At 37.9% G+C, this 23100-nt stretch overlaps 2 protein-coding genes across 2 annotated transcripts; both read left to right on the top strand.

The window, feature by feature from the left end:
* Nucleotides 1–850: 850 nt before the first annotated feature.
* LOC129093772 (low affinity immunoglobulin gamma Fc region receptor II-a-like) lies at nt 851–6186 on the top strand. Its single transcript, XM_054601887.1, has 8 exons — nt 851–1025; nt 1363–1608; nt 1939–2076; nt 2984–3058; nt 3177–3251; nt 4831–4899; nt 5856–5936; nt 6135–6186. Exons 1-8 carry the CDS (start codon nt 866–868, stop codon nt 6155–6157), a joined length of 867 nt encoding a protein of 288 aa, XP_054457862.1. The 5' UTR covers nt 851–865; the 3' UTR covers nt 6158–6186.
* Nucleotides 6187–10206: 4020 nt separating this feature from the next.
* LOC129093822 (uncharacterized) lies at nt 10207–20079 on the top strand. Its single transcript, XM_054601945.1, is given in 11 exon segments — nt 10207–10339; nt 14037–14096; nt 14618–14878; nt 15216–15305; nt 15308–15460; nt 15791–15928; nt 16844–16918; nt 17037–17111; nt 18724–18792; nt 19749–19829; nt 20028–20079. Coding segments are annotated over 11 exon segments (1158 nt in total). The 3' UTR covers nt 20051–20079.
* The last annotated feature ends 3021 nt before the right edge of the window (nt 20080–23100 follow it).

The raw sequence follows: 23100 nt of genomic DNA, 5'->3' as shown, positions 1-23100 counted from the left end.
GATTGCGTCCTATCAGAGTTATATTATTAGAATAATTTGTATTTTGCTAACCGAGACTGTCACATAGACCACGTGCACTTGTCAGAGGCTTATCATATTTCATCATATAATTAAGTGGCAGTAAAATGTATAGTTTTCTGACAGAAATGAGAAGTTATCTCTGTCTGATACTCGGCTCTCTTTCTTTGTGGGTCCAGTGATGCATGTGTGGATGCTGGCTGCACAAGTTCACTTCAGTTATTGTGCTCAGAAACATGGTAAGCTGCAGTCAGTTAAACATCAACTGTTCATGAATCTTCATTAAAATGCACTTTGTCATAATACTCATACATTGATACCCACAGACTGCCGTTTGCAGAGCAGCAACCTGACATATGCACATGCTCAGCAAATTGTGTTGTTTCTGTTTGATTAACCCGAAAAAAAGCTGCAGTAGTTTTTCCCTGCATTCAAAAAATGTGACTTTCACACACAAGCCTCAACCTATATCAAGACTTTAGATTGAAGTGTATTCGCTCAACTTTGCTCCCTCACTATAGATTATGCATGTTTGACACAAAAGGTATTGCGGGACAAAACTTGTTTGAAATGTAGAACTTTGTAATGTTTTTGTCATTTTGTAATGTCAAGGTTTGTCGCAATCCAATTAATAGTGTATTGCCATGATAATGCTAATGCTACTGCCATAAAGACACAAAGCAGTTTTAATGTGTTCATTTCTGTCTCAGAGTTCAACAAGTGAATCTCTTGCTTCTGTGTCTCAGATGCAGCTTTTCCTCGCATCCATCCCAACAGACTGCAGTTTTTTGAATACGAGTCCATCTCTTTCACCTGTGTGTTTGATGGCTCGGCTGAATGGAGGGTGATGAGGACACTCCGGGAAATCACTCCGAGAAGCATTTCTAACTGGGCGCCATCAGCAGGATCTGGCACCATTAACCCTGCCTTCTCATCAGACAGTGGAGCGTACTGGTGTGAAGATGGAGACGGACTGAGAAGCAGTGCTCTCAACATCTCTGTCACTGGTGTGTTTTATATTACACTTTATTTTAGTCTACAAACGTTGGATGAATTGTTTTAGATAATAGAACGCTTTGGTGAAAGTCAAGAAACTGCAGTGAAATAGTTCCTGACATGGCAAGAAGCGCACTACTATAAGTAAGAGGAATGATATGAACACACACATTTAGAATTTCATTCAAGTAGAAAAATCAAACGGGTTAAAAGGTCACTCGCTTTCACTTCTCACTCAATGTCCCCAGCCTGGGTTTGCTTGGGGACACTGGTGACTTTTGATCCTTTCTGCTAATTCCTGTAAGTGTTTCTGTGTTTAACCTAAAATATTTTTAAAACAATGTTCAGCTGGTTCTGTGATCCTGGAGAGTCCTGTTCTGCCGGTGAAGGAGGGAGTCGATGTGACAATGTACTGCAAAAAGAATAAAAGTCCTGGTGACCTCATAGCTGATTTCTATAAAGATGGCGTCCGCATCAGGACCAGCTATAAAGGAAACTTGATCATCTACAACGTTTCCACATCAGATGAAGGACTCTACAAGTGTCACAACTCTGGATCTGGAGAATCAGCAGAGAGCCTGCTGTCTGTTAGAGGTGAGACAAAGAGTAGTTCAAAACTAAGTATAGGCTACATGAATTGTTATTTGCATGGTTCAGTGTGTGGTAGGAAGAACATGTTGCATTGAGTGTTTTGTGTTTGCTGTTTCAGGATTTATAGTGAAATAGGAAAAATATATATTGTGAAATGCTTCAGGAGATAAGTAAAGATAAAAAATGTTGCGCAGCATTTGCAATACAAAGCAGGACGAGTGCATCATAAAAAGTCTTAGATAACAAGAGTGCAAATATAAAGCACTGTTCTCAAATCATGATGAAAAAATTGCTCGATAAAGTTAAAGTGTGTTCTTTTCTTCGTCTTTTCAGAACGTCATGAAGAAGAGACTCCTTCTCCTCCTCCACCTAAGTTCCCCACCGTGCTGTGGATCGTTGTCCCTGTTTTGCTGGTGGCCCTGCTGCTTTTTGTGTTTGTTTGTGGAGTACTACACTGCAAAAAACACAAAGGTAAAGGAAGCAATACCAAAGGCTTAACACCTGGTTTGACTGAGATTTAAAGTCCAAAGTCCAATATGAGGTCATCGAGTCATATGAGTAACTTCTTTGAAAATCAGAAAGCTGAAACAAATTCCCTTTATCCCCACTGACCAAGAATAATGAATGTGTAGTATTATGCAGGGTTCTTCAGGGAAGACAGTGTAAGTTTACTCTACATGTACATCTGGTTTAGCTGCTGTTACGACCTGACTCAGTTGGCCATAACAAAAATGGAACAACAGAAATGTTATCAACCAAAGTGGACCAAATTAAGATGCCAAAGAAAGACTTTTAGGATGTGGGCTGAGGATGTCAGGATGATCAGTGGTGTAAGTATAAGTGAGCAACGTCTGTTTGTGTGTTGTAAGAAGCAAAAGAAGGCACAACGATGACTTTGACCAACATACTTAGCCCAAACGGAGCCGGTACCTGTAGGGAAAAGGCTGAGAGCTGCAGCAGCACGGCAGGCAGAGGGAGAAGCAGGCAGCCAGGGCTTTGGGCCCAGGTGTTTCCTCTTGGCCCTAACCATCCCCTGCCACCAGGTATCTGGAAAACATGGCAAACAGCAGGGAAAGTAGGGCTCGTCAGTCTGTTCTAGCTATTTAACAACAAGACAGGCCACTCATCTAATAATTCATTGACTTGCATAAGAGGCTTTGAAAATCATAATATGCCTTCTTGAAGAGAAACATAAAACCTTCAGCGTCCACACTGGCCTACTGTGAAAACATTCTGTGGGGCATTGTGTGTCCCGTAACCCAAGGTTTTCTGCTGGCTTTGGTCATATATGTGCTCATTTCCTGTTGAATTTGTGCAAAATATATTTTTTTCTGATAAAATACAGAATGCTAACATATTATCCTTTGTTATGTTTTAGTATCAAGAGGTGAAAGTTTAGTTGATCCAAACAATGCAACATATGCTGTTGTCAAAAAACCAAGAAGGGGAACAGGTATGATATAATTTACAAAACCACAGAAGGTCTGTGGTGCAACAATTGACATGGGTTGTTGGATAAATATAGTTCAAAGTAGGAAAAGAAATGCATTTTTGTTTTTTCTATGTTTCAGTCTTGGGTGGTGATGATGTGGTTGATTCACACCAAGCGACATATGCTGATATCCAAAAACCGAGGAAGGAGAAAGGTAAGTGATTGTTTAAACCTAACTGTTGGTGTTGTTGTCTAAACCTAACTGTTGGTTTTGTTGTCTAAACCTAACTGTTGGTTTTGTTGTCTAAACCTAACTGTTGGTTTAGTTGTCTAAACCTAACTGTTGGTTTTGTTGTCTAAACCTAACTGTTGGTTTAGTTGTCTAAACCTAACTGTTGGTTTTGTTGTCTTATAACTGTTGGTTTTGTTGTTTAAACCTAACTGTTGGTTTTATTGTCTTAACATAACTGTTGGTTTTATTGTCTTAACATAACTGTTGGTTTTGTTGTTTAAACCTAACTGTTGGTTTTATTGTCTTAACATAACTGTTGGTTTTGTTGTCTAAACCTAACTGTTGGTTTAGTTGTCTAAACCTAACTGTTGGTTTAGTTGTCTAAACCTAACTGTTGGTTTTGTTGTCTAAACCTAACTGTTGGTTTTGTTGTCTAAACCTAACTGTTGGTTTTGTTGTCTAAACCTAACTGTTGGTTTTGTTGTCTAAACCTAACTGTTGGTTTTGTTGTCTAAACCTAACTGTTGGTTTTGTTGTCTAAACCTAACTGTTGGTTTTGTTGTCTAAACCTAACTGTTGGTTTTGTTGTCTAAACCTAACTGTTGGTGTTGTTGTCTAAACCTAACTGTTGGTTTGTTGTCTAAACCTAACTGTTGGTTTTGTTGCTAACTGTTGGTTTTGTTGTCTAAACCTAACTGTTGGTTTTGTTGTCTAAACCTAACTGTTGGTTTTGTTGCCTAAACCTAACTGTTGGTGTTGTTGTCTAAACCTAACTGTTGGTGTTGTTGTTTAAACCTAACTGTTGGTTTTGTTGTCTAAACCTAACTGTTGGTGTTGTTGTCTAAACCTAACTGTTGGTTTTGTTGTTTAAACCTAACTGTTGGTTTAGTTGCCTAAACCTAACTGTTGGTTTAGTTGTCTAAACCTAACTGTTGGTGTTGTTGCCTAAACCTAAATGTTGGTTTTGTTGTCTAAACCTAACTGTTGGTTTTGTTGCCTAAACCTAAATGTTGGTTTTGTTGTCTAAACCTAACTGTTGGTTTAGTTGTCTAAACCTAACTGTTGGTTTTGTTGTCTAAACCTAACTGTTGGTTTAGTTGTCTAAACCTAACTGTTGGTTTTGTTGTCTAAACCTAACTGTTGGTGTTGTTGTCTAAACCTAACTGTTGGTTTAGTTGTCTAAACCTAACTGTTGGTTTTGTTGTCTAAACCTAACTGTTGGTGTTGTTGTCTAAACCTAACTGTTGGTTTTGTTGTCTAAACCTAACTGTAACTGTTGGTTTTTTTTTAACGTTTTTTAACCTTATGCCATCCCCCCAAAAAAGGTGTGCTAAGGGACAGGAAAAAGAGGGAATTTGTGTCCCTGAACACAACACGATTAGATTGTATTTTTTTTTATAAACACTGTTTCAGCACAAAACCACAGCAAATCTGTGGTGCCACACATTCGTCTCATTCTAATGAGGTGTTTCAGTGCTTCACATGTTAAACAGCTACAAATGATAAATGCATCATTTACCACAAATAATTGTTTTGGTTATGGGTTTTTCAATTTTTTCAGTCACAGGCGGTGGTGATTTGGTGGATCCTCATCATGTGACATATGCGATGGTGAAAAGGAAGGAGAAAGGTACTTACTTAAATCTACTTCACTTCTACTTCCTCTTTAAACAAGACCATCTTCTGTCAGACCAAACTTGTTCTTGTGGATCTTATAGATACTGTAAGATTCCAGGTGAAGCAGAAATGACACATGGTTCTAAGTTTGGAATATTCACCTGTCGAATCCACAGTACTTTTGCTTACGGCATGACTCAAGGGATGGCAATGTCCGTCTCTCAGTTGTTCCATCACTTCGGTTCAGACTGAAATTTCTCAACAACTGCAGGATTGCGAGCCATGAAATTTTGTACAGACATAAATGGTTCCCAGAGGACGGATTTGTTGGACCTCTGCCCTCTCCTGTAGCACCACCAGAAGATTCTTTTTTTGTCACTAAATCCTGTAAAATATCTACTCTCTGGATTGGGACAGGTATTTGTGGTTCCTAGACAACCTTCACCTCCTAACTTCTCATCTAGCTCCATAATCAGGTCAGGATGCGACTGTGTCCAATACTTTGCTAAAATCAACTAGCTTGCAGGTTTCTCATGGCAACAGTGAATAGATGTGACATGATGTTAAAAAGAGAAATGATTGAGACCCATTGTCTGTCTGCCTTTAGATGTAGGAGATCATTTCATCCTCTCGGTTATAAACCACATGAGAAAACCACAGACAGAAAGCAGGGGCGCCTCAGTAGGTTTATCTAGACGTCTGCATACAAGACGCCGTGCAGTTTGACAGTTGGGGAGAGGGAACCTTAAAAGACCAATACACAAATATACAACGCAGTAAATGTTTCCATCATTTATATGAGGACAATGTTGTTGTTGTAATGAAAGACATGAAATCTGACCAGTTCTAACTGCTGATTTTTTATGAACTGACTTTCATAGAGGAAGGGATTTACTGAAATGTGCAATTTCAATTTAATTTTTAAACGAACAATTCTGATAATGACAATTTTGTTTGAATCCAAAACAGAACCCAAAATTTCTAAAGCATCTACCAAGCCACGTCTACCAGAAGAGAGCACTGTCTATTCTGCAATAAACATTGCTGTTGGTAAGCCTGCACCTTTTTCTTTTAATATTTAAGTAATTACTGTATTAATCCAGATCCTATGCCAGTGAATCACTGAGTCACTAGCACTTCACATTGTGCAATACCAGATTTAAATAAAGATTAGAAGAGAAATTACTTTTTAGCATGAACAGCTTTTGCTCTCCGTGATTGTTTCATAGTATTTGTATTTCCTCCCAGGGAGAGCAGACACACCTGACTGAAGGAAAGAGGAAGTTCACACGCAGCGATGTTACAGTGACACAGTACTGTTCTCTTTTAATATTGTTGTAAAAAATGTTTCATTTACACATGGTATTTTGCATCACTTAAAAGCAATGCCTGTCTCTCCATGACTAATACAATACGTCAATTCATTCTTTTTTAAAGTATTTTGACATTACATTTTTACTGTTTTTTAAAAGTTTCATGTCTTATAAAGCCATGTAATGTACTTCAAACGAGATCAGACTATACTCAGCTTTTGTTGTAATATGTCTCTAATTCCCAGTCATGGTTTTGTCCGACACATTCTCACCCAAATGCGTCAAATACAACAGTTTGGTCAATGCTCTGTAAGTCACAGACAATGACACTCTGTGTGTCTTTTCAAAATAAACTTCCCGTCTTCACAGGAAGTAAGGGTTTAAGCAACAAAACCACTGAGCTGGGATTAGGAAAAGTGTGTGGTTGATATGACTGACTAACGTAAAAAGTGACTACCAAGAGAGCTGAAAGCCTGGTGCATTTCATACAGTCAATTGCAAGTGTGTCTGTGTCAAACCTGGTACAGCACCTGGTACAGCACTACAAGCTACAGGGACTACAGCACATAACATCCAGACCTTTCCTTCAGTTCAATAACAGAAAATGTTTCAGTTCCCTAAAACTGACGATTGTAAACATTCGATTTCAGTATCGGCTCATTCGAGTCAAAGAACATGGTCTTCTTTCTACGCCCACAGGTGATTGTTAAAACCTTGAAAAACTGCTGTATTGTTCTTTATTTCAGTTTTTTTTACCTTACCTTGTGTGCAAAGGGATCTCCCTGTTTTTGTACTTCACACCATACTTAATTGGTAGATTTGTTGTAAAGATCAACAGCAGTTTCTGTACTTTTATGAAGGCTGTAGTCATTCATCATCTGCAAAAGAAAATGAATAATGTACTGAAACAGCAAGTTTTTCATGATATTTCCCCTTTAAATACATGAGCAAGTCAAAGCTTAAACAATACAAAAACCATGTGGCAAACATGATGGAAATATGATATTTCTGTTTAATGGAAGACCCTTACAGTCTCATCTCTCCACACAGACTGCACTTTGGCACATTTTGCTTTTATTAATTCATCAACTTTTCCATCAAAACAAAGAATATCATTTCTTTCTGTGATTTTAAACTTTTTAATCAGATTTCGGGTCTTTATTTGTGCCGTGCATGAATACAGGTGGATGGGGACATTCTAACTGCCGGTTCACATGGTGGACGGAACAATTTAAAGTGGTCAAGCTGTTCACAGCAGGTGAAAAGAGTCGTGTGGTTCATCGTCCTCCTCGTTCTTCATCTGAGGTTTGGGTGTGTCACATTATCAGTGTCCATTTTAAGAGTGAGCGGTTTATTCAGTGTGACAGTTAAACCACATTGTTTTGTCTGATCTGTTCACACGTCTGAAGACGCTGCTGAATGGAGCTGCTGCAGCTTTAAATACACTCTGCTGACTAAATCATGCTGTTTGACCTGAAGCACGCATACTGAGTTTAGAGACATTTATTTTCAGTTCCCATTAACTAAACCACAAACCTCTGTGGTCCCGGTCTTCACAGCACATTCACCCAAACAGAGCGTTCGGCTAAAGTTCAGCCCGATGTAACTTTGACACATGAACTCATGACAAACTGTCACTTCATGTTGTGAGCGTACTCTTGTTTTCCTGTTCTCTCTCCAGTGCCCTCCTGTCTCACTTTATCTCTTGAGGTGCTGTCAGTGCAGAGTCAATTAAAAAATGTACTCAAGATAATATATGGGACTAACTTCACACTGTTCACTTTTATGTACTTTAATGATTGTAGTTGGCATTGTTCCTTATTGTATTACCATTATATTGTTTTATGGACTTATAGGTACACATACTTGGTTTGAGGTGATACTTTACAAAGAAAATCCTTAACAGACATTTGAAATGTATACATCTTTCCAATTTTCTATTTCAAACATTGTATGTTGTATGAATGTGTTTATTCTGTCAATGTAATAAATTCACACAAACTCAACTATTGAACATGCATTAGTGACCATTTTGCATAATGAGACATGTATTGCTTAATGCTGCCCCCTATTGACAAACTATTGTTATTGCCAAATAATAGAGACACCAAACATACTATATTGTTTTTATAATATTGTGATACTATTACTTTTATAATGTTATTAGTTGAGAAGCAACTTATTTTAACTTATTTTATGATTATATATATATATATATATATATATAATATATTTATAGAAATGCCCTTAAGTAAACTTTTTTTATTAATAGTAAAACTCCTACATTAAAATGCTTACTTCAAGTGAAGAGTGAAATACAGGTATTATTGGCCCAATGTACTAAAATGTACTTAACATCTGTTCAAGGTGGAGCTTTCAATTCTGATATGATGCTGGATAGTTGTTAATGAAGTTATTGAATACTAATGTTTATCATATTTTAATTATATTGAATTTGTGGGTAAAGTCTGATCTGCAACATAACTAGTAACTTCAGGTAAATGTATTGGTGTAATATTTTCGCCTTAAGTAGATTATTATTTAAGTACTTTTGTAAATTATGGGTACAGGGAGTTAACATGATTGAATATTTTTCATGAATAAACATCATAATACATGTATAGGTGTTGGGCCCTTTTAGTCTGGGCGTGGAGTGTTTTCTTCCTGTGAACCACTCTGTAGGCCTAGTTCACCTGTGTTTCTGAGTAGCTATGACTTGGTGTTTGACTCAAGTAGTCTATGTCATGGCAGCTGTGTCGCTGAAGATCAATGGAAGAGATGGGTTGAGTGTGATGTTTGTATGAGTGATTCTCCAGAAATCTGCAAGCATCAACTCCACAGGCCAAAGCATTCAGCCCTTTGTGAACAGGTGCGTTCTCAACAGGCACTGCAGCAGATAAGGTAAATAGCCTGTACCTGATAACAGCAGATCAATGTGATCATTTTATTTGTGGACTTCGTCTCTGAAGCTCACTGCACTCTGAAGTGATCTGACTGCTGGACGCACAAACAGGTAAGCTGTTAAAATGTTTTTCTTTAAACTACAAAACATTCACCGTTGTCTATTTATGAAATAAGGTTATTACCATTATTTAAAATATGCAAATCCTGAGAGGCAAGGTAAAAATGTTTTACTCAAAATCAAACATATTATTGTGATAATTGTTATTTTGCTTTTCTTGCTTTTCATCTCCAGAAGGTCTGTTCTTTAAAAAATAACACTGGTTTGCTGGTTTACTTAATATTATTTTTCAGAACCCCCAGGATGACTCATGGTCTGATAAACAGTGAGTACTTTTTCACCACTCTTTGGTATGTGTAACAAGTTTAACTGTCTGTCTTATTGGGTTTTTTTTAAACTACCAAAGTAAAGAAGTTTCACATTTCACACCAACAGCACTATTTATTCACATAAATTTGTCATTTTTTTCACTCCTTACTTTGTTGTTTTGTAACTGGTTATCAGGCGGTCCTCTGCACTTTACTGAAGCAGTATTGATCTCTATCTCCTCAGCAGCTAATATTCCAGCTAAATTGGGCCAATCCAGTTTTACCTCTAAATGTATTCCCATGGCCGTGACCTGTGGCTGTGCTGGCCTGGTTCTTGGAGTTTCCGTTATGCTTGTTGTCTGGTGTAAATGTAAACGTAAGTCACAGCTCATTCATGGTTACAGTAAAAACATATTTCACTGCGAAAAAACAAACCAGGGTTGCTTTTGATTATGTTAAATAGAATTGTATTATGTTTAAGGTTGTGTGTAGTGGACAGAACAGCAGGGACTTTACATTCATCATTTAATCAATAAAATGTCTTATTTTGGTGTAAAATGCTATCAAGGAAGGAAATGTTACTTTGATTTAGTGAAATATTGTTTGCTGTTTAATAACACGTTCTTAATGTGTTTCTCTGTTGTTCATTTCAATTTTATTAACAGGAGATTACGAAAAAAATTAAACAGCTTGAAGTTGACTTAGAAAAGCAGGATAAAGAACCGAAAGGTGTTGACATGACACATGTGGTTGAGATACAGGATAAAGAACCGGATCCCATGAAGGCCACACTGATGAAGATTAAGACTGAACTGAAGGAAATGAGAGATCCACTCCAAAAACAACTTGATGAAGCGAAGAAAGAGAAGGGTGCGATAAAGTTAGGGGAGATAGAAACAGAGAGAGAACTGACATTAGGAGAAAAGCAAAACCTATTAAATGATCAGAAGAATTTGGACAAGATAGAGAGAATCTCTGAGAACATGATGATGAAGGTAAATACAATGCTGGGGTCAATAGAGTCTCAGCTTATTGAATAAACAAGGAGAGGAACGTTTGAATCGTGTTAAGATCAGGTGAAAGCAATCAGAACAATTTAAATTCACCAAAACTCAACAACAATCAAACAAAAGATATTTTTAAATGAAGTGTGAAGTAAAATGTTATGATGGTGACAGTGTGACCGTGGGTTTATTATCATCAGGTGCAGCTCAATGAAAACAAGTACTACAATATCAGCTCCATTTAATTGGTTGTGTGCAGAAAATGTCTGAAAGTTGTATGAGGATAAGATGCATTGTTTCTCTTGCTTTGCATTTCTGTTAAATAATTTCACTGTTTCTTCTTTGTTGTTGTTAAAATTGCTCATCATTGCATACATTCTGAAAATCTAAATAAAATCACATTTAAAAAGCCTCATGTGGATTTTTTTTGTTGTTTTCGCATTGGGAACTAATCATGATTTGATTCTACTGTAGAACAACATGATCCCCTATGCCGTGTTAAGCCACAGAGGACGCCAAAGGGCCCACGGGGCCACAAAGACAGCCAACGTAAACTAGCGGCCGGTCACACAAAAAGATAATAAGATAGCATTGTCATTTTGAGCGGTTCTCTGTGTTTCAGCAGTTTGGTTCAATTTAAGTTAGTAGTTGGCTTTTTTTCTAAACTGATGACTGTAAATTTAGATTGTATGGACCCAGTAGTAGAGGTCAACCCTATTTGTTTGGAGCAGATGGCCAGATCTTACACAGTGTGCAGCTTAAAGTCTTACCTGACTAAGTGAGTTCATGCTGTGAACTTGTTACTTGTTTGATATTCACTGAAAAAAAAAATTCGTCTTGGTTCATGTTTTTTTATTTCTCTAAAGCATCTTCAAATATGTATTAATTTTCATCATAAAATGCTTTTTGCAAAGAATGTGTGCTTTGCTTGTGTTCGATGTTGTGTCCTATGTGGTCAGTTTATTTATTGTGTAGCTGAGGCTCTTAACGTGACCTCAAAGACGGGAACTCAGAGGAACAGGAACTGGAACCAAATGTGAACAGTGGAGGAGGCAGAGGGATGATGTTGGTAACTTATTAAACAATATGGCTTACAAGCTGAAAGTCCACAGGCCGGCAGGACATGGGAGTCAAACAACTGATAGCAACCAGAAAACTGGGAAATAACAGCTAGAGCACTACTCAATGTGTTAAACGCTGACAACCTGACACAGACTAAGGCCATGTCCACACTATTCTGTTTTCATTTTAAAACGCATATCTTTTGCTACGGTTACAACGAGCGTCCACACTTTTAGGGCAACGAAAAACGGAGAAGTTTGAAAACTCTGGGGTTTAACTCTTGGTGTGGATGGCGAAAACGCATGAGTTCTAAAAAGATGACGTAGACACCCGCTTTGGCTACTTGATCGGGTCTTAGCTGTCACAACGTGTCTTTTCCTGATTCGTCACGGCCTTATAACATGACCTTCCTCCTGAAGAAAATAAACAACAGCCTTGATTATCGTTCGACTACCAGGTTTATTCAACATGGACAAAGGATTACAGGCGTTGCTGACCTTGTTGTCTTTACTAGCAGCTTTTGTTCAGTTGAATTTTTAGTACATTTTATGTGTGTGTGTGTGTGTGTGTGTGTGTGTGTGTGTGTGTGTGTGTGTGTGTGTGTTGTGTGCTTGTGTGTGTGTGTGTGTGAGAGAGAGAGAGAGCGAGAGCTAGAGAGAGATCTGCAGCGTTGTAACAAAGTCTGAAAAATAAAACTTTCCATGAAATTTGTCTGTTTGATTTTATAGCTGAAGATTTTGGAGGAAGATCAAGCACTACCTTTTAATATTAAAGAATACTATCATACTCTGTTGTATTTTTTGTAACTAAGCAACCAATCTACTCCCTGTTTACACCGGCACCCGCATGCCCAGTGTACGTGAACAGTCATGTGATATTCATTTTCAGCCCTGCTACTCTGGACGCAAATCATTTCAAAAACGATGCTGAAACGCCAGTGTAGACGGAGATTGTTTAAGTTTTAAAACCCCGTTTCGATGTAGTCTCAGTTTATAGGGCCCCTCATACTTCTCTATTGTTTAGCATCAATTCAAAGAAACACAGGGATGACTACAACAATTTACAACTCCTGTTTGCATCAGGATGTTGAATGGCCCTCCTGCCCATAAAAGACAACAGTAGATCCAGTGAATATCCATTTGTCTTATGTGTAAAGAACAGGATGCGTTACTTTTATTAGCAACGAGAAACCAGAACACATCTGTGGTGATCTAGTTTAGCGTAGCGTGCTTCGCCGGAGGAGAATGTTTTTCACGTTACCTCTTACGTCGTGTGGGTTGCCAGTTTGAGCGCAGTGGCTCCACAGAAAACATTATATTTAACACGATTCAAGGCGTATTTATTTTCCAAACGCATTCATTTTATTCCAACGTATTGTTGGGTATGTCATGCTACCGAACCGTAAGGCCCGTACCGAACGGTTCGATAAAATAAGTGTATTGTTACACCACTAGTATGTATCTTAAACCCAAGCTCAAGCTCTTAAACTTACTCAAGCATACCACAATGGTGTAACAATAAAGATAATTCAAGATAAAAACATATAAATGTACATATGCACCCAATACCTACACACACGTTACTACACCGTAACCTTATGCTAACCTTACCCTAACATTTACCTTAGCATGAACCTTATCCTAAACTTCACTACCCTAACCTCAAACCAAGCCTTGAATGCACAACTACACACTGACACACACACACACACACACACACACACACACACACACACACACACACACACACACACACACACACACACACACACACACACACACACACACACACACACACACACACACACAGAAAATAGGAAGGTTTCAAGCTTACCTTTAAATGTACTTACAGTTTTTATAGATCCCAATTCCTCCTTCAGTAGATGGATGTGAAAACTGCCTATGTGCACATACTCCACTCTGCACAGTGTAGGCCGATTATAAAGCTGAAAGTTCTTACTACTTCCCTTAAATTCAGATTTCAACTCTGCACTGACAGGCTGTGTTTTTTGTGGCTGAACATTTATATTTCTCTTCAAACATCAGTTGAACCAACTCAAACCTTCCATTGCATCAACACCAAAAATACCACAGGAAGAGGAGGTTCTCACTCTACACTAAACGCCTGCACTTCAGTCTGATGCTCAGGCAGTCAGCAGCCAGACAACATGGAGGTCACAGCTCTCTGCATCACACTGAGTGAGTACTGAGTCCGTCTCCTTGTTCCAGAAGGAGATTCCAAACTTAAGAAATACATAAGCTTGATTCATGAGAAGTAGAAATTCTGCAACTCACATGCATTTGTGATTGCGTCCTATCAGAGTTATATTATTAGAATAATTTGTATTTTGCTAACCGAGACTGTCACATAGACCACGTGCACTTGTCAGAGGCTTATCATATTTAATCATATAATTAAGTGGCAGTAAAATGTATAGTTTTCTGACAGAAATGAGAAGTTATCTCTGTCTGATACTCGGCTCTCTTTCTTTGTGGGTCCAGTGATGCATGTGTGGATGCTGGCTGCACAAGTTCACTTCAGTTATTGTGCTCAGAAACATGGTAAGCTGCAGTCAGTTAAACATCAACTGTTCATGAATCTTCATTAAAATGCACTTTGTCATATGTAAAATGCCAAAATACTCATACATTGATACCCACAGACTGCCGTTTGCAGAGCAGCAACCTGACATATGCACATGCTCAGCAAATTGTGTTGTTTCTGTTTGATTAACCCGAAAAAAAGCTGCAGTAGTTTTTCCCTGCATTCAAAAAATGTGACTTTCACACACAAGCCTCAACCTATATCAAGACTTTAGATTGAAGTGTATTCGCTCAACTTTGCTCCCTCACTATAGATTATGCATGTTTGACACAAAAGGTATTGCGGGACAAAACTTGTTTGAAATGTAGAACTTTGTAATGTTTTTGTCATTTTATAATGTCAAAGTTTGTCGCAATCCAATTAATAGTGTATTGCCATGATAATGCTAATGCTACTGCCATAAAGACACAAAGCAGTTTTAATGTGTTCATTTCTGTCTCAGAGTTCAACAAGTGAATCTCTTGCTTCTGTGTCTCAGATGCAGCTTTTCCTCGCATCCATCCCAACAGACTGCAGTTTTTTGAATACGAGTCCATCTCTTTCACCTGTGTGTTTGATGGCTCGGCTGAATGGAGGGTGATGAGGACACTCCGGGAAATCACTCCGAGAAGCATTTCTAACTGGGCGCCATCAGCAGGATCTGGCACCATTAACCCTGCCTTCTCATCAGACAGTGGAGCGTACTGGTGTGAAGATGGAGACGGACTGAGAAGCAGTGCTCTCAACATCTCTGTCACTGGTGTGTTTTATATTACACTTTATTTTAGTCTACAAACGTTGGATGAATTGTTTTAGATAATAGAACGCTTTGGTGAAAGTCAAGAAACTGCAGTGAAATAGTTCCTGACATGGCAAGAAGCACACTACTATAAGTAAGAGGAATGATAGGAACACACACATTTAGAATTTCATTCAAGTAGAAAAATCAAACGGGTTAAAAGGTCACTCGCTTTCACTTCTCACTCAATGTCCCCAGCCTGGGTTTGCTTGGGGACACTGGTGACTTTTGATCCTTTCTGCTAATTCCTATAAGTGTTTCTGTGTTTAACCTAAAATATTTTTAAAACAATGTTCAGCTGGTTCTGTGATCCTGGAGAGTCCTGTTCTGCCGGTGAAGGAGGGAGTCGATGTGACAATGTACTGCAAAAAGAATAAAGTCCTGGTGACCTCATAGCTGATTTCTATAAAGATGGCGTCCGCATCAGGACCAGCTATAAAGGAAACTTGATCATCTACAACGTTTCCACATCAGATGAAGGACTCTACAAGTGTCACAACTCTGGATCTGGAGAATCAGCAGAGAGCCTGCTGTCTGTTAGAGGTGAGACAAAGAGTAGTTCAAAACTAAGTATAGGCTACATGAATTGTTATTTGCATGGTTCAGTGTGTGGTAGGAAGAACATGTTGCATTGAGTGTTTTGTGTTTGCTGTTTCAGGATTTATAGTGAAATAGGAAAAATATATATTGTGAAATGCTTCAGGAGATAAGTAAAGATAAAAAATGTTGCGCAGCATTTGCAATACAAAGCAGGACGAGTGCATCATAAAAAGTCTTAGATAACAAGAGTGCAAATATAAAGCACTGTTCTCAAATCATGATGAAAAAATTGCTCGATAAAGTTAAAGTGTGTTCTTTTCTTCGTCTTTTCAGAACGTCATGAAGAAGAGACTCCTTCTCCTCCTCCACCTAAGTTCCCCACCGTGCTGTGGATCGTTGTCCCTGTTTTGCTGGTGGCCCTGCTGCTTTTTGTGTTTGTTTGTGGAGTACTACACTGCAAAAAACACAAAGGTAAAGGAAGCAATACCAAAGGCTTAACACCTGGTTTGACTGAGATTTAAAGTCCAAAGTCCAATATGAGGTCATCGAGTCATATGAGTAACTTCTTTGAAAATCAGAAAGCTGAAACAAATTCCCTTTATCCCCACTGACCAAGAATAATGAATGTGTAGTATTATGCAGGGTTCTTCAGGGAAGACAGTGTAAGTTTACTCTACATGTACATCTGGTTTAGCTGCTGTTACGACCTGACTCAGTTGGCCATAACAAAAATGGAACAACAGAAATGTTATCAACCAAAGTGGACCAAATTAAGATGCCAAAGAAAGACTTTTAGGATGTGGGCTGAGGATGTCAGGATGATCAGTGGTGTAAGTATAAGTGAGCAACGTCTGTTTGTGTGTTGTAAGAAGCAAAAGAAGGCACAACGATGACTTTGACCAACATACTTAGCCCAAACGGAGCCGGTACCTGTAGGGAAAAGGCTGAGAGCTGCAGCAGCACGGCAGGCAGAGGGAGAAGCAGGCAGCCAGGGCTTTGGGCCCAGGTGTTTCCTCTTGGCCCTAACCATCCCCTGCCACCAGGTATCTGGAAAACATGGCAAACAGCAGGGAAAGTAGGGCTCGTCAGTCTGTTCTAGCTATTTAACAACAAGACAGGCCACTCATCTAATAATTCATTGACTTGCATAAGAGGCTTTGAAAATCATAATATGCCTTCTTGAAGAGAAACATAAAACCTTCAGCGTCCACACTGGCCTACTGTGAAAACATTCTGTGGGGCATTGTGTACGAACCCCTTTCTGCTGGCTTTGGTCATGAGCAAGACATATGTGCTCATTTCTGTTGAATTTGTGGGACAAAATTATATTATATGTTTTCTGATAAAATACAGAATGCTAACATATTATCCTTTGTTATGTTTTAGTATCAAGAGGTGAAAGTTTAGTTGATCCAAACAATGCAACATATGCTGTTGTCAAAAAACCAAGAAGGGGAACAGGTATGATATCATTTACAAAACCACAGAAGGTCTGTGGTGCAACAATTGACATGGGTTGTTGGATAAATATAGTTCAAAGTAGGAAAAGAAATGCATTTTTGTTTTTTCTATGTTTCAGTCTTGGGTGGTGATGATGTGGTTGATTCACACCAAGCGACATATGCTGATATCCAAAAACCGAGGAAGGAGAAAGGTAAGTGATTGTTTAAACCTAACTGTTGGATTGTTTTAAACCTAACTGTTGGTTTTGTTGTCTAAACCTAACTGTTGGTTTTGTTGTCTAAACCTAACTGTTGGTTTTGTTGTCTAAACCTAACTGTTGGTTTTATTGTCTAAACATAACTGTTGGTTTAGTTGTCTAAACCTAACTGTTGGTTTAGTTGTCTAAACCTAACTGTTGGTTTTATTGTCTTAACATAACTGTTGGTTTTATTGTCTTAACATAACTAACTGTTGGTTTTATTGTCTTAACATAACTGTTGGTTTTGTTGTTTAAACCTAACTGTTGGTTTTATTGTCTTAACATAACTGTTGGTTTTATTGTCTTAACATAACTGTTGGTTTTGTTGTTTAAACCTAACTGTTGGTTTTATTGTCTAAACATAACTGTTGGTTTTGTTGTCTAAACCTAACTGTTGGTTTAGTTGTCTAAACCTAACTGTTGGTTTAGTTGTCTAAACCTAACTGTTGGTTTTGTTGTCTAAACCTAACTGTTGGTTTTGTTGTCTAAACCTAACTGTTGGTTTTGTTGTCTAAAAACTGTTGGTTTTGTTGTCTAAACCTAACTGTTGGTTTTGTTGTCTAAACCTAACTGTTGGTTTTGTTGTCTAAACCTAACTGTTGGTTTTGTTGTCTAAACCTAACTGTTGGTTTTGTTGTCTAAACCTAACTGTTGGTTTTGTTGTCTAAACCTAACTGTTGGTTTTGTTGTCTAAACCTAACTGTTGGTTTTGTTGTCTAAACCTAACTGTTGGTTTGTTGCCTAAACCTAACTGTTGGTGTTGTTGTCTAAACCTAACTGTTGGTTTTGTTGCCTAAACCTAACTGTTGGTGTTGTTGTCTAAACCTAACTGTTGGTTGGTTTTGTTGTTTCTAAACCTAACTGTTGGTTTAGTTGTCTAAACCTAACTGTTGGTTTTGTTGTCTAAACCTAACTGTTGTTGTTGCCTAAACCTAACTGTTGGTTTGTTGTCTAAACCTAACTGTTGGTTTTGTTGTCTAAACCTAACTGTTGGTTTTGTTGTCTAAACCTAACTGTTGGTTTTGTTGTCTAAAAACTGTTGGTTTTGTTGTCTAAACCTAACTGTTGGTTTAGTTGTCTAAACCTAACTGTTGGTTTTGTTGTCTAAACCTAACTGTTGGTTTGTTGCCTAAACCTAACTGTTGGTTTTGTTGTTTAAACCTAACTGTTGGTTTAGTTGTCTAAACCTAACTGTTGGTTTTATTGTCTAAACATAACTGTTGGTTTTGTTGTCTAAACCTAACTGTTGGTTTAGTTGTCTAAACCTAACTGTGGTTTTTTTCTAAACCTAACTGTCGTTTTTTAACCTTATGCCATCCCCCCAAAAAAGGTGTGCTAAGGGACAGGAAAAAGAGGGAATTTGTGTCCCTGAACACAACACGATTAGATTGTATTTTTTTATAAACACTGTTTCAGCACAAAACCACAGCAAATCTGTGGTGCCACACATTCGTCTCATTCTAATGAGGTGTTTCAGTGCTTCACATGTTAAACAGCTACAAATGATAAATGCATCATTTACCACAAATAATTGTTTTGGTTATGGGTTTTTCAATTTTTTCAGTCACAGGCGGTGGTGATTTGGTGGATCCTCATCATGTGACATATGCGATGGTGAAAAGGAAGGAGAAAGGTACTTACTTAAATCTACTTCACTTCTACTTCCTCTTTAAACAAGACCATCTTCTGTCAGACCAAACTTGTTCTTGTGGATCTTATAGATACTGTAAGATTCCAGGTGAAGCAGAAATGACACATGGTTCTAAGTTTGGAATATTCACCTGTCGAATCCACAGTACTTTTGCTTACGGCATGACTCAAGGGATGGCAATGTCCGTCTCTCAGTTGTTCCATCACTTCGGTTCAGACTGAAATTTCTCAACAACTGCAGGATTGCGAGCCATGAAATTTTGTACAGACATAAATGGTTCCCAGAGGACGGATTTGTTGGACCTCTGCCCTCTCCTGTAGCACCACCAGAAGATTCTTTTTTTGTCACTAAATCCTGTAAAATATCTACTCTCTGGATTGGGACAGGTATTTGTGGTTCCTAGACAACCTTCACCTCCTAACTTCTCATCTAGCTCCATAATCAGGTCAGGATGCGACTGTGTCCAATACTTTGCTAAAATCAACTAGCTTGCAGGTTTCTCATGGCAACAGTGAATAGATGTGACATGATGTTAAAAAGAGAAATGATTGAGACCCATTGTCTGTCTGCCTTTAGATGTAGGAGATCATTTCATCCTCTCGGTTATAAACCACATGAGAAAACCACAGACAGAAAGCAGGGGCGCCTCAGTAGGTTTATCTAGACGTCTGCATACAAGACGCCGTGCAGTTTGACAGTTGGGGAGAGGGAACCTTAAAAGACCAATACACAAATATACAACGCAGTAAATGTTTCCATCATTTATATGAGGACAATGTTGTTGTTGTAATGAAAGACATGAAATCTGACCAGTTCTAACTGCTGATTTTTTATGAACTGACTTTCATAGAGGAAGGGATTTACTGAAATGTGCAATTTCAATTTAATTTTTAAACGAACAATTCTGATAATGACAATTTTGTTTGAATCCAAAACAGAACCCAAAATTTCTAAAGCATCTACCAAGCCACGTCTACCAGAAGAGAGCACTGTCTATTCTGCAATAAACATTGCTGTTGGTAAGCCTGCACCTTTTTCTTTTAATATTTAAGTAATTACTGTATTAATCCAGATCCTATGCCAGTGAATCACTGAGTCACTAGCACTTCACATTGTGCAATACCAGATTTAAATAAAGATTAGAAGAGAAATTACTTTTTAGCATGAACAGCTTTTGCTCTCCGTGATTGTTTCATAGTATTTGTATTTCCTCCCAGGGAGAGCAGACACACCTGACTGAAGGAAAGAGGAAGTTCACACGCAGCGATGTTACAGTGACACAGTACTGTTCTCTTTTAATATTGTTGTAAAAAATGTTTCATTTACACATGGTATTTTGCATCACTTAAAAGCAATGCCTGTCTCTCCATGACTAATACAATACGTCAATTCATTCTTTTTTAAAGTATTTTGACATTACATTTTTACTGTTTTTTAAAAGTTTCATGTCTTATAAAGCCATGTAATGTACTTCAAACGAGATCAGACTATACTCAGCTTTTGTTGTAATATGTCTCTAATTCCCAGTCATGGTTTTGTCCGACACATTCTCACCCAAATGCGTCAAATACAACAGTTTGGTCAATGCTCTGTAAGTCACAGACAATGACACTCTGTGTGTCTTTTCAAAATAAACTTCCCGTCTTCACAGGAAGTAAGGGTTTAAGCAACAAAACCACTGAGCTGGGATTAGGAAAAGTGTGTGGTTGATATGACTGACTAACGTAAAAAGTGACTACCAAGAGAGCTGAAAGCCTGGTGCATTTCATACAGTCAATTGCAAGTGTGTCTGTGTCAAACCTGGTACAGCACCTGGTACAGCACTACAAGCTACAGGGACTACAGCACATAACATCCAGACCTTTCCTTCAGTTCAATAACAGAAAATGTTTCAGTTCCCTAAAACTGACGATTGTAAACATTCGATTTCAGTATCGGCTCATTCGAGTCAAAGAACATGGTCTTCTTTCTACGCCCACAGGTGATTGTTAAAACCTTGAAAAACTGCTGTATTGTTCTTTATTTCAGTTTTTTTTACCTTACCTTGTGTGCAAAGGGATCTCCCTGTTTTTGTACTTCACACCATACTTAATTGGTAGATTTGTTGTAAAGATCAACAGCAGTTTCTGTACTTTTATGAAGGCTGTAGTCATTCATCATCTGCAAAAGAAAATGAATAATGTACTGAAACAGCAAGTTTTTCATGATATTTCCCTTTAAATACATGAGCAAGTCAAAGCTTAAACAATACAAAAACCATGTGGCAAACATGATGGAAATATGATATTTCTGTTTAATGGAAGACCCTTACAGTCTCATCTCTCCACACAGACTGCACTTTGGCACATTTTGCTTTTATTAATTCATCAACTTTTCCATCAAAACAAAGAATATCATTTCTTTCTGTGATTTTAAACTTTTTAATCAGATTTCGGGTCTTTATTTGTGCCGTGCATGAATACAGGTGGATGGGGACATTCTAACTGCCGGTTCACATGGTGGACGGAACAATTTAAAGTGGTCAAGCTGTTCACAGCAGGTGAAAAGAGTCGTGTGGTTCATCGTCCTCCTCGTTCTTCATCTGAGGTTTGGGTGTGTCACATTATCAGTGTCCATTTTAAGAGTGAGCGGTTTATTCAGTGTGACAGTTAAACCACATTGTTTTATCTGATCTGTTCACACGTCTGAAGACGCTGCTGAATGGAGCTGCTGCAGCTTTAAATACACTCTGCTGACTAAATCATGCTGTTTGACCTGAAGCACGCATACTGAGTTTAGAGACATTTATTTTCAGTTCCCATTAACTAAACCACAAACCTCTGTGGTCCCGGTCTTCACAGCACATTCACCCAAACAGAGCGTTCGGCTAAAGTTCAGCCCGATGTAACTTTGACACATGAACTCATGACAAACTGTCACTTCATGTTGTGAGCGTACTCTTGTTTTCCTGTTCTCTCTCCAGTGCCCTCCTGTCTCACTTTATCTCTTGAGGTGCTGTCAGTGCAGAGTCAATTAAAAAATGTACTCAAGATAATATATGGGACTGACTTCACACTGTTCACACTTTTATGTACTTTAATGATTGTAGTTGGCATTGTTCCTTATTGTATTACCATTATATTGTTTTATGGACTTATAGGTACACATACTTGGTTTGAGGTGATACTTTACAAAGAAAATCCTTAACAGACATTTGAAATGTATACATCTTTCCAATTTTCTATTTCAAACATTGTATGTTGTATGAATGTGTTTATTCTGTCAATGTAATAAATTCACACAAACTCAACTATTGAACATGCATTAGTGACCATTTTGCATAATGAGACATGTATTGCTTAATGCTGCCCCCTATTGACAAACTATTGTTATTGCCAAATAATAGAGACACCAAACATACTATATTGTTTTTATAATATTGTGATACTATTACTTTTATAATGTTATTAGTTGAGAAGCAACTTATTTTAACTTATTTTATATATATATATATATATATATATATATATATAATATATTTATAGAAATGCCCTTAAGTAAACTTTTTTTATTAATAGTAAAACTCCTACATTAAAATGCTTACTTCAAGTGAAGAGTGAAATACAGGTATTATTGGCCCAATGTACTAAAATGTACTTAACATCTGTTCAAGGTGGAGCTTTCAATTCTGATATGATGCTGGATAGTTGTTAATGAAGTTATTGAATACTAATGTTTATCATATTTTAATTATATTGAATTTGTGGGTAAAGTCTGATCTGCAACATAACTAGTAACTTCAGGTAAATGTATTGGTGTAATATTTTCGCCTTAAGTAGATTATTATTTAAGTACTTTTGTAAATTATGGGTACAGGGAGTTAACATGATTGAATATTTTTCATGAATAAACATCATAATACATGTATAGGTGTTGGGCCCTTTTAGTCTGGGCGTGGAGTGTTTTCTTCCTGTGAACCACTCTGTAGGCCTAGTTCACCTGTGTTTCTGAGTAGCTATGACTTGGTGTTTGACTCAAGTAGTCTATGTCATGGCAGCTGTGTCGCTGAAGATCAATGGAAGAGATGGGTTGAGTGTGATGTTTGTATGAGTGATTCTCCAGAAATCTGCAAGCATCAACTCCACAGGCCAAAGCATTCAGCCCTTTGTGAACAGGTGCGTTCTCAACAGGCACTGCAGCAGATAAGGTAAATAGCCTGTACCTGATAACAGCAGATCAATGTGATCATTTTATTTGTGGACTTTGTCTCTGAAGCTCACTGCACTCTGAAGTGATCTGACTGCTGGACGC

Source organism: Anoplopoma fimbria, chromosome 7 (assembly GCF_027596085.1).
Source record: "Anoplopoma fimbria isolate UVic2021 breed Golden Eagle Sablefish chromosome 7, Afim_UVic_2022, whole genome shotgun sequence".
Taxonomy (NCBI): domain Eukaryota; kingdom Metazoa; phylum Chordata; class Actinopteri; order Perciformes; family Anoplopomatidae; genus Anoplopoma; species Anoplopoma fimbria.
The sequence above is the reverse complement of the archived record's forward strand: the minus strand, read 5'-3'. Positions and strand labels throughout refer to the sequence as shown.

What these genes read in the sequence shown, in the direction of transcription:
- LOC129093772 (XM_054601887.1), top strand. Translation starts at nt 866, where the DNA reads ATGAGGACACTCCGGGAAATCACTCCGAGAAGCATTTCTAACTGGGCG. An exon ending in GAGCCTGCTGTCTGTTAGAG is followed by an intron (nt 1,609 to 1,938) that starts GTGAGACAAAGA and finishes TCGTCTTTTCAG; the next exon opens with AACGTCATGAAGAAGAGACT. An exon ending in AAAACCAAGAAGGGGAACAG is followed by an intron (nt 3,059 to 3,176) that starts GTATGATATAAT and finishes TCTATGTTTCAG; the next exon opens with TCTTGGGTGGTGATGATGTG.